We start from the raw sequence: 12,784 nt of genomic DNA on the forward strand, positions 1-12,784 counted from the left end.
TCCCAGTATGGAAAGACTATGTCCAAAAATGTTATGGAAGAGGAACAATTTCTACCTGACAAAATCAAGACTAAGCTGAAAGTGGACTTATAAATGACTGACTATAACAATGACATAGAAAAAGCTGTTATATTGGAACTACAAAAGAAACTAATTGATATCTTAATAATTAAAAAGGATGTACAAACAATAAACCAACAGAAAGATTTTTTTGCCCTGTTCTATTTACAGAAGAGATTTTTTGAAGTTTTGAAGAATATCATGCGAAGGAAACAAATAAAAAATGAGAAGGAATCAAGTTCCACTGTAGTATTTGAATAAACTAAAGATTAAGATTGTTAGAAGTAGAAGGAAGAAATATAAGGTTGGTTTATTTGATCAAGGTTAAAATATACATATTGTATTTTGGGTAATCCATAATGGATTTTTGCTGATATAGGACTTAAATGATGATACTTTATAGATTGTTTATATATAAGTGATGGAATATGAGAAGAAGATATAATTGTTTGGATATCGGGCATCTCCCTTCTTGACCACATCACAAATGACACCATTCGACAGCATTTTGGTGGGGCACCAATCATATGAGAGAAGCCCAGCTCCACTGGTATGGACATGTCCAGAGAGCAGCACCTTCCACTGTTGCCAAAACTGCCTACCAACTAGAAGTCAGTGGTCAATGACCTCGCAGCACCCAAAACAGAGATGGCAAGTCTCGGGAAATAAAGTGCTAAAACACAATCAAACCAATATAAGATTAGGAATGTAAATTTATTGGTTACCGGTACATTGTGGATGATGGGAGTTTATAAAGTTCAACAAACCTGAATGGCTGTAACTTGGAAGGTTATTCCATGTAACAGAATAACAGTTGGAAAGGATCTTGGAGGTCCTTAGTGTGGATTATTTTTAAAAAGTCATCCCAAGACATTCATAAGGTAGCAAACATTTTTTTTCTGCACATTTTTAGCATTATCTTATGTGGGTACCATTCTTTGCATGTTTTTTATTCTTCTGATTATTTCTAGATTCCTTGATGCCTTTGACTGATTCTATTCCATCTCCAATTAAACAGGCCTTCACAATCAACAACTTTCTTTTGAAACTTGGAAAAGTGAGCAGCCTAAAAAAGAAAATGAGAATTAAATCCAAGGTCTTTTTGCTTACAGTATTTATTAAATACATCAATGATCAGAATTATACAGTACACAGTATTTAAGGATAAAACTCCAGTTTTGTCCTACATGTATCAGCCTAGCCTTGCTATATTTTTAAACAAAGAATTAACAAATTAACAATTTCCATATAAGCAAGAAATGTGCAAGTTCTAGGAATATCTGGGCCAAGTCTTACCTGTATTCAAAAGTAGTTTAATTAGATTAGCAATACATTATCATGGTCATCCACTAAGATAAAAGGAGGATAAGAAGAAAAAAAAGAAAACACTAATTAACATTTTTCAATAAAAAAAATTGTAAAGTATATGTAGGCAATAAAACAGCAAGAACATGCAATCCTATTTTCATTTTGGAGCTGAGATTTATTTCATGAATGTTGGTAGAAATGACTTCCTTCAGATCTGTTAATTGTGAAAACTTTCACATTCTTTTCCTGTGTTAGTGCTTTTATGTTCCCTTAAAGGGTATCCTTTTTGAGGGAAAGATTTTTTTCTGCTTTCTTCACTTACTGCATATGTACCTTCTGTTATATATGACCACAATCCCAAATGCTTGAGGCACGTTTTTCAAATAAGTGATAGAAACAATTACATGTAAAACAATCATCCTAGATTATCACAGGGATTTGGAACATTTATTTGTACTGAAGGCTGAATTGCTCTATTAAAGGTATACAGCCTGTTTTTATTGGAAAGCAAAAGTGTTGTTCTGAGCCACCAACCTTAAATGTTAGGAACTGAATCTACTGTGTTTCTCCAAAAATAAGACCCTGTCTTATATTTTTTTTTGAACCCTGAAATAAGCACTTGGCCTTATTACCATGCGCTCAAAAGCCCAACTGGGCTTATTATCAAGGGATGTCTTATTTTGGGGAAAACAGGGTAGGACTTTCTACATAAAGAACAAGTCATCTATCACTGAATTCCCTGAAAACACTGTGGAAAAATATTGCTGAATCAACATCTAAAATTGATAACAAAACAGAGAGTGGAAAGCAAACCATGTGCTGAAAAGTCTTTTTAGAACACCTTGAGCAGTCTGCAAAATGCTGACAGATGAATAGGTTATTTATTCCATATGTTGAATGGCTAAACCTGGACATTTTTTTGGTTTTCATTCTCTCACCTTAATGAATTATCTGGTTCTGTGAGTAGCACCACATAATTAATATTATTGCTAGAGAATCAGTGTGTGAAAGTATCTAGGAGTATTTTTCCCTGTTGAAACAATTTGGGATATTCCAGTCTAGGCTCTAAATATTAATTATATCAAGGAAACTTCCACAACTTAGGATCTCTGTTTTGTGGACTTCAATTTGCAGAATATTCAGCAAATTCTCCCCAGAGTCACTGGGAATCAGGCAGTATATACATTTCATAAATTTTATAAATAAATAAATGGAAAGAAAAGAATCCTGTGAATTGATGTTATCATATCTAATAGAAGTTTGGATATCTAGTTCACATCATCCAGAACCACTTTATTGGTCAAATAAGCCTTAATATTAAAGTAATAAGAACTGAAGAAGGGAAAATTTTTCTGACTCCCTCATAAAGCCCAGCAATTTTATGATGGCAATAGTGGAATTTTTCTTCTAAACTCCACTGTTTTATTACAAATATGGCAGGAGGCAGGTGGATTAACTGCCTCAGCAGTTTTGAGTCTTCTCTGCAGTTCTTTCAAAGTAAGTTAAAAGAAGATGGTATGTCCCTCACTACATCCAGGATATCCTACTTTCTATGCCTAATGTTATCAGCTTTCCATGGAAGTAACAAGAAACAAAGACATTTTAACAACAGGGCTTTTTCGCTGTCAACACAAAAAGATACTATTTCCTACTGCTGCTCTCAACTGGCAATAGGATTACATTCTTATACATGTCATTTTCCCAATTTAAAAAATACCAAAATCCTATAATACACACACACACACACACACACACACACACAAGCACACACACATTTTACTGTGAATATTAAATTCTGTTTAGCTTTTTCAATTTTTGCTCCTTAGAAAACAGTTTCATTTGAGGAGAAAAGCCATTTATTCCCAAAGATTTTTAAAAAAAGACACAAAGGGGGGGGGATTCTACTCACCTCATCTTCAGTAAAGCAAATACTTCCCGTATTTTTTGATAAATTGAGGAATGCCTCTGTTTGATAGAAAACAAAATTATTTTGAGGATGCTAAAGAAGACAATGCAGTTTTTATTTACTGTAAATTCAGTCAACATTTGAAACAATGCAAGAACTAAAGATTAAAACCAAGTATGCAAGTATAAAACTTCAAAACTATTTTTTTAAATAATAAAAATAATTGGGAAACTGTAGAGTAATTCCACACAATGTGATCCAGCCCTGGCACATGTTTATTCCAAGTCATGACATGGTCTTCCACCGAAGCCTGTGCTATCTTTGAGGAACCCCCCCCCAAATTTCCTCTGAAATTGCATTGTGTCCATTAGTTGCCTGATCAAATAGCCCCCATCTCTCTACAGTAAGGATGGCTGAGAAGAACTCTAGGGCCAAGGGGAATGATCTGTTCATGTCAAGGGGCTAAAGTTAATATCCTCCAATTCTAAATCATGACACCACTGTGTGATGTGATCTAATATGTGAATTCCCATGTGAATTGGGCCTTACATCACTTGACATGTTTGAAGATTGCCATGAGGCCATGAACTCCTTAGCTACTCAGATTCCATGCCAAAAAATATTATCTAGCATATTTATACAGAAACCTTTTGAGTTACTAGGTGTAAAACTACCAAATAACCTTAAGTAACTTTTTAACATTAGCTATGGACAGGGCCAGATTTAGATGAAAAGAAGCCCTAGGCTATTCCACTTATGAGGCTCTTTCACCTATAGTGAAAGTGTAATTTTAATTATTTTAATTTTGCTAACAATTTGAATGTAGGCCCCTCTTGATCTTGAGGCCCTAGGCTGAAGCCTAGTTAGCCTATAGGAAAATCCGGCCCTGGCTATGGAGTAGCATAAGAAGAAAGGTAATCAATATCTTGGTTATGAGTTCAAGAAAACACCTTTTATTAGGTCTGTGCAAGGAAGCATTTACCTCAACAAGGGACTTCAGGCTGACATGCCTCAATAAGGCAAAGAGGCAATCGATTTCCTTCAATCAGTTATTTTCTATAGTGTCATAGATAAGATACAAGAACACTAATAAGTACTAATACTAATAGGTTTGAGCACTGAACAATGAACAGACCAGCCATCTTGTTTACAAGCCTGGCAGAGCCTTTTCAAGGACACCAACGTTGTAAATCTCACTTTCCAATTGCTTTTGGAAACTGCCTATTAACCATCTTAAAGCTAGTAGAGACCTTTGGAATGACAAATTTGAAAAGTCTTCATTGAATAAGTTTATCTTCAACTCTGAGCAAAACAAAAATTAATTATAAGTTTAAGAACTTAAAAAAGTTGAAATAAACAGCAAGTTTAGTTTTTAATGGTTATTAATTGTTTAGTTTTAATCTGTAAATGGGTTTTAATTCGCATTGTTTTAATTCGGGCCAAAGTATATAATTCTTTTAATTAATTTTAAATTTTGTATTGTTATGTATTTTAGTTTTGGCTGTGCACCACCCTGAGTCCACTAGGAGAAGGGCGGTATATAAATTGAATAAATAAATAAATAAATAAATAAAATAAAAGCTAAATAAGCTTTTCCTCTAAGAAAGTTATAAATGGACTAATGGTCCAAATAAATTTGGAATATTGACTTACTATAAGATTTTGGAATGAATTATAAACAAAATAAACAGCTTCTCTTGGGAAATAGATTTAAATTAGACTTAGATTTAGAATAACTTTATTGTCACTTTGAATGTACACTAATCAGCATACATTAAAATGAAATTTCATTGCATACAGTTCTCAAGGGGTCACCACCTCCAAGATACACTACATAAATATGACTAAATAAATAAATACAAAATTATGCATATATCCACATATATTATATGATGCAGAGAAACAACACATTCTAGCTCAGATATATGTTTGGATGTGAGAAAAACAAATCTTGCAAGTTTACTAGAGGAGGGCATAGGGAACAAAGCTGAACAGAATCTGGTAGTCCTGCTAGAAATAGAAATTTATCTATCCTGGCTATCATAAGTCATAACAAAATTTAGTGATGGCTTGAGAAACAGGATACTAGAGAGTATCAAAGATTCTAAGTCTTTTTTTAAAAGACTGTTTTTAATGTCAGTCAATACTGACAGTAATACTTACAAAATGGCACAAAATGTTGTAATACCAGAAATGTTAAAGGAGATTTTTGAAGAATGGAATCAGGACTTAGTAACTATAATATTATCAACACTATCAGTAATGATGTCTGCTTCTATGGATAAACTATGTCTAAAAGATGTTAATGAAGATGTGGAACAAATGTTACTTGATCAGACAGAGAAAGTACCAAAAATGGAACTACAAAATCCAAGAAAATGGTTTGAAAAAGGACATTTTACTGGTTATACAAAAGGAAACGGCTGTAATTTTATAAAATTAAAGAGAAATAAACTAAGAGAATAACCTGGAAAGTGTTTTCCTATTGCAACTAATAAAGAGGCTTGTGAAGACATTGAAGAAACCTGTGCCTTGGAATAAAGAAGAATTGAAGAGAAATAAAATTCTGTGATAAAGGACTGATCAAATTAAAAATTAAGACTGTTAAAAGTAAAAGGAAGCAATGTAAAGTTGGTCTATCTGATGAAGGTTAAGATAAGACCTTTTTTTAAAAGTTCTGGCAGTTCTTTATGGACTCTCTGATGACCCCAGAATTGAAAAGTTGATGGATTTGTTTATTGATTAGTGATGGGAAAAGGATTGAAGAGATTTCATGTAACTTTATGGAGGTGGGAGTTATTGTTTATACTTCTTGTGATGAAGGTTGGAAGTTAATATTTATTGTTTTATTATATTATTATTTTTCTTTTTCGTCTTTCTTCTTTCTTTTTTCATTCTTTCCTCTTTCTTTAAGTATACTTTGTGTTAGTTTTCTTAATCAAAAATCAAATGATGACAATAAATAATGAGTTAAGTTACAATCTGAGATGGAGAACAAGATACTTATACCAAGTATTAGGTTTAAGAATGCAGTTTCTTTGTGTTTGGGATGTTGTCCTGATGTCTGTAACCTCAGAACCAATCTATATATGCAAAACCAAGACATAATTCTCAACATCAAAGTAATTCCCGAAGCAAGGGAAGATGCCTTGGTAGTACAGTGGTCTAAGGCACCCTGTTATTAAGCTGGTTATTAAGACCAGCTGCCTGCAATTACTGCAGGTTCGAATCTCGCCAAGGCTCAAGGTTGACTCAGCCTTCCATCCTTTCTAAGGTAGGTAAATTGAGGACCCAGTTGTGGGGGCAATAAGCTGACTTTGTATAAATATACAAAAGGATGAAGGCTATTGCTGAGCACATTGTAAGCCGCCCTGAGTCTCCGGAGAAGGGCGGCATATAAATCAAATTTAAAAAAAAGAGAGAGAGAGAGAGAGAAAGAGAAATCACATGCATAAATGGCTGACTTGGTTGTTTACAGTTTTTAGCATCAATCTGAACATACACTGAACTTTAAAAGGTACATTATATATTTCAATCATATTGTGTGTGTGTGTGTGTGTGTGTGTGTGTGTGTGTGTGTGTGTATTCTAATTAAACTGCTCTAAATTGGCTCTAGTTAAGCTGCAGGCTTAGAAAGCGTAGGCAAGAATTCTCAGAACAAAATTGTTGTGGTCTTAATGGTGCTTCTTCCGTTTACTACAAATGATAAAAGAGGAGATTATTTTGATGTAGGTATTATTAGCATGATTATGCAAGGAAGAAAAGCCTATTTATTTATTTAATTATCTGTTCTCAATTTAGGTTGCTGGTATACTGCCCCCCTCTCCCCCCCCCATTAGCTCAATGATCTTTTCCTGAGAAAGCCTCACAGGCAATGTATAATGCACTTTAAACCTTCAGTAAAATAGTAACTGAAAAGAATTAGTAAATGTTAGGTGCTAAGCTTGGAAGTGTGCATATTTTTTCAGTAGTTTTTGAATGATCCCACCCTCCACCCCGGCAATCAAAGGCACTTTCATTTAAATACATATCCTTTCAAGTGACATATCCTTAGCATCCGTGAGATGAAAAAATTAAGGAAATGTCCTGTAATGTACTTTGTTGCCTATGATTTTTTTTTCCAAAAGGTTTTTTTCTGAATGATTTTTTTTAGCAGTTGTACCTGGTAAAATCCAGTCTAAAGAAAAAATCAAAGATAGGATAATGAAATAGCACAGATGCAACATCAGCTCTCCTTTTGCCCTGATTTTTCCAGTTCATCAGAACATAAGCAAAACTTTTGATGATCAGGACAAAAGCTTATCTGGCTCATCATTCTGTGACCCAGTAGCCAACCATACAGAAGCTTATAAATTGAATATGTGAATGATCTCTTGTACTTCAACTGCTGGTATTTAAACACTTGCTGCTTATGATTCCATAGCCATCAAACTTAATTCAAGAGATAATAGGAAACACATATGAAAATCATTTAATGTATGTGAGGGACAACTCTCACCCTGGTCATCACTTCTTTACCCTCCTACCATCGGGAAGGAGATATAGAAGTATAGCCAACTGCACAAACAGGCTGAAGAACAGTTTTTATCCGTGGGCTGTCAGACTCCTGAATGAGAAATAACATCATAACTACGTAGTATGATGGACTGCAGGGCTGGCGCAATGTGTAACATGTTCACGCTGGTGCAATAGGACTAGGTGTTTTGTTAATGTGATTTATTGGGTTGGGGATTTTCTGTTTTCACTGTGAGTTGTATTGTGTTGGAGGGGGCTGCACTGAGGGAGCTCAACCAATCTCATTGTACATATGTTGTACACTGACAATAAAGGTTTGAATTTATGTATGAGAGCTAATGTGGTATAGTTGATGAGGACTGGGGAGACTCAAGGTGAAGTCCGCCTTCAACATAGATGCTCACAAGTTGAAACAAGATTTGGACCCCACTGAAATCAAAAATTACAGACCAATCTCCCTCCTCAACGTAGATTACAAACTATATACATCCATCATAACACAGAGACTGAAAACCTTTATCAAACATTATATACATCCCGACCAAAATGGCTTTATCCCTGGATGACAAATCCAAAATAACACAAGAACAATTATGGACACCCTTGAATTCTATGAGCAAAGACCGGACAAACAACTAGCCTTAATCTTCCTGGATGCTCAAAAAGCGTTTGGTAACCTTAATTGGACATTTCTCATTGCACAACTGGAAAAGATGAAATTTGGAGAAAGATTTGTAAAGATGATTAAAAGGATATACAGTACCCAAACTGCAAAAATATTAATTAATGGTGAGACAACAGGACAATTTGATATAAAAAGAGGGGTAAGACAAGGATGCCCCCTATCCCCCATATTGCTTATATTAACTTTGGAAATACTATTAGAAGAAATCAGAAAGGATACAGAAATAACGGGATTAAAAATAAAAAATCAAGAATATAAATTGCAAGCCTGCGCTGATGACATAGTACTTATATTAGAAAAACCACTACAATCGGGATTAAGTCTACTAACTAAAATACAGCAATATGGAGAAGTGGTGGGCTTGAAAATCAACAAACAAAAAACTAAAATTTTAACAAAGAATCTCACCAAACACCAAGAAAAAGAGTTGGAAAATATGCTAGGAATGCAAACAACAAAAAAGTTCAAATACCTAGAGGTATGGCTTACCAACAAAATATCGATGCTGAAGGAAGATAATTATACTAAACTAGCTAAACAAGTAGAAAAAGACTTGGAAAAGTGGACAAAACTCCAGTTATATTTTTAAGGTAAAATTGCCACTATCAAAATGAATATTCTACCAAGAGTGCTGTACCTATTCAGGGTGATTCCAGTAAACCCGGGCAGAACATACTTTAAAGATTTGGACAGGATGATACTAAAATACATATGGCAGAAAAAAAGGCAAGAATCAAATTAAAGCATTTACAGGATAAACGAGATAGAGGAGGAATGGGACTTCCCAATTGGCAGATTTATTACAAAACGTCAGTATTAACATGGATAAAGGATTGGATTGAATTGAAAAATAGATGAACATTAACATTGGAAGGTTTCGACTTGACAAAGGGATGGCATGCATACTTATGGGAAGACAAACCCACAAAACAAGAACAATTCCGTAGACACATTGTGAGAAATACCCTGATCAAAACCTGGAATGAAATCAGAAAGATTCACTATGATAAGATACCACGTTGGATCTCTACAATGGAAGCACGAATCTACCCAAATACAATGGACCCAAATAAAATGATCTTGGGCTGGTCATTTTCACTCAGCCCAGCCTACCTCTTGAAACTGGAGGAGAGGGGCTTACATTTACCACCTTGATAATTTGGAGGACAAACCTACCAAACAAACACTGCTAGCAAGTTTCATTTCATATGGCTAAATACAGATTAAGAATCTACACAATATTGCAGAGTACAGATCAAAACTCCAAGAGAACACCTTAATATCTGTTGGGACCATGTAAGTACAAATTTGAAAGGTAGCAAACAATTAGGAGGTAGTTTTAGACAAAAATAAAAGCTTGGTACTTTTACTACACAATCTGTTTTAAAGGAAATCAAAATGTTACAAAGATGTATTTCATTACTCTTTATTTGAAAAGAACACTATAATTATTGTGCCAAAAATATTCTGCATATTTTTTACTGTTCGATCATTAAAACTTAAGTGGAAAAAAGTTACTTTCTTCTTTTCCTCCCATGGGTAAAAAGATTAACTTTAGTGAAATTCCTATGAGAGGAGTGTGGTGTTCTTGCATTTATTTAGTGGCAATGTACACAGCGTGTGTCTGTGTGTCCATCTGCATGCACATGTGCATGCTCAGTTTACATTTGTCTCTCCAGCTCTTTCCCATGCTTCAATTGGGAAGCTATCTTGAGGGACTAATTCCCATACTGGTTTGTGTATATTAGTCAATGTAGGCTTCTGAATGATGGAAAAAGATATTGCAAAATAAATATCATCATCACTATTACTTTGCAACAGTAAATAAGCCATGGGCTTCAATAAAAAAACTTCTAAAACAACTGTAAAATACTTCAAAATGAAGGAGAAAAACTGAAGCTTCTTTCACAAAACACTATTAAACTCTAGGCTATTAGAATATGGATTGTGGAACTATATTGTCTCATATACTTGTTATTCTATGAAAGTTGGTTGAATGGTGGTACCTATACCTCTATAACTTTAGTTTAAACAGGAATATTTCATTTGAGTCAGTCAGATATCCACAATGATTTTCCTTCAGTTTTGGAAAAGATGGAAAACACATTCTAAGACTGTATTATAGATGGGCTGCTATGATGATTTGCATTTTTGGGGTGACTTTTCAGATATGAGGTATGGACTTACCTTGGAGCAATGTTTCCTTCTTGAGTTTTGAGCTCTGCTTAATCATTTATTCAAAGTTTTGAATGTTACAAGGTGGCACTCTGAATTCACAGTATGCCACTTTCAAGGAAATTCACGCGAATAACACCATCTGCATCCCCATAAACTGTAACTATAGGTTTTCTTGCTGAAATCTGGATTTTGTTTTGCGGTTTTTTTGATATATTTTTTTAAATGAAGCACGGTAACCATATTTCATGGACTAATGCTTTATTTCTAGATTATAATGTTTTGTCAGTACCCTCACCTTCATTTTTATAGTATGAGAGTGACTGCCAATTCAACTCTTGAAACTCTTGGAACTCATTTGTTCCATCAGTATGTGAAGAGCTCATTTTGCACATAAAATCCAATGCTGAAGAACATCAATAATTTAACTCATATTTTCCTGTGAAATGCCAAACTTGACAGCAATTTCTTCACTGATGGTCCTTAATCAGTTCATCAACTTTTCTCATGTAAAACTTATCAGTTGCTGTCACAAGCTGTCCACTTCATTCTCAGCAATATAAAGCATCTCTTTTTAATTCATGTTTACATTTTTTTGGCCCAGCAGTTCCCAGTACTCATACCAACATGGTTATGACCATAAACAACTAATCATACTTCAAAAGTAAGCCAGTCAGTCACAGCATATTGCTTAAAATGGACTGACTTCATCCTTTTATTTCATAAACAAAAAATGTCTGTGGAGATTCTCATCACCCAGGTAATAGTTGTCTTAAAGGTGCTTTTTCAAAAGGCAACTGTCTTCTTCTTCCTCAAGGAAAAAAAAAAACAGTCCAGTTGCCTTTTGAAAAAGCACCTTTGAGTTCACAAACAGTAGCAACACAAACTTTATTTTATTTATTTATCATATTTAGAAACCACCCATCTCCCTCACACAGACACCCTGGACAATGTACAGATAAAATGTTAAAAACATATAAAATGTTAAAAACATAAAAACTGGATATAAAAATTTAAAATACGGTAGGAATAGTTAAAAAGGGACTTTAACTGATTATATTGATCTTTCACAGTGGTGAAATGTAAAATTTGTTACTACCGTTCTGTGGTTTGGTGGGGGGGGGTGTAATGTGACTGGGTGGGCATGGCCAACTTTTTTTTTTTACTTTTAAAAGCATTTTTTCTACAACCTCTAAAGAGGTTGTAGAAAAAATGTTTTTAAAAGCCTTTGACGATTCCAGCTGAGCTGCACGATCATCAGAGGCTTTTTTTTTCTTTTTTACTTTTAAAAGCATTTTTTCGGCCGAAGAGGTTGTAGAAAAAATGCTTTAAAAAATAAAAAAAACCAGCCTCTGCTGATCGCGTGGCTCAGCTGGGCATGGGGGAGGGCACAGGGATTTTTGCTACCGGTTCTCCGAACCACCCGCTGCCATCGCTACCGGATCGGGCAATCCGGTCCAAACCAGGAGCATTTCACTCTGATCTTTCACCTAAATAAACATCATGATAATACTGTTCAAATTCAGTTTGGTAAGGAGATCAACTTTCTAAAGATATATTTTCTCACAATTGTAACTTTCTACCAACTGCAGTGAAAGAACATATGTTTAAAACACATCTAAGATCCTAGCACATAAGTATTGCCATCTGTTGGCAAATTATATAATTGGAGACATTACATTTCATTCAACCCTCTTATTTGCAATCTGTTTTCAGGTTCCTTCAAGTGAATCCAAGAAAAATGCACTTTCCGATCCTGAAAATATTACAGATAGTTCTCGCTTAACAGCACTAATTGGGACTGGAATTTTCATATTGAAGCAAAGAGGTCATTGGGAAAAATGTCACGTGACTGCACCGCTTAGCAACAACACTTCCAGTAGTCCTGGTTGTGGTTGTTAGGCAAGGATTTGCACATCTCCTGGTGTGATAGAATATGTAGATGACCTTGGGGAATGAGGGAAAGAGATGCTGTCTAGAAAACAATGGAATAAAAGATCCCCCAGTGGCTTAATATGTCAGACAAAGAAACTTAAGAATGACCTGCTCATTCAGTTAAAAGCAGAGGTGGAAAGTCTGTACTTTCAGACATGCAAGATTCTCTTAATGTAGCCTCATAATAAAGTAGAATTAAT

General features: G+C 34.6%; 1 protein-coding gene across 1 annotated transcript in view; it reads right to left on the reverse strand.

Annotated features, from left to right (window-relative positions):
* Positions 1-755: 755 nt before the first annotated feature.
* The window catches only part of LOC117671786 (calpain-13-like), a 107,162-nt gene continuing 95,133 nt past the window's right edge, over positions 756-12,784 (reverse strand). Inside the window, exons 20-22 of the mRNA XM_034427964.2 lie at positions 3,278-3,333; positions 1,357-1,409; positions 756-1,126 (exon numbers count right to left, since the gene is read on the reverse strand). Coding sequence (XP_034283855.2) covers positions 1,383-1,409; positions 3,278-3,333 — 83 coding nt within the window. The 3' untranslated portion in view covers positions 756-1,126; positions 1,357-1,382. The remainder of the gene's footprint in view (positions 1,127-1,356; positions 1,410-3,277; positions 3,334-12,784) is intronic.

Source organism: Pantherophis guttatus, chromosome 1 (assembly GCF_059756535.1).
Source record: "Pantherophis guttatus breed Tessera chromosome 1, ASM5975653v1, whole genome shotgun sequence".
NCBI lineage: Eukaryota > Metazoa > Chordata > Lepidosauria > Squamata > Colubridae > Pantherophis > Pantherophis guttatus.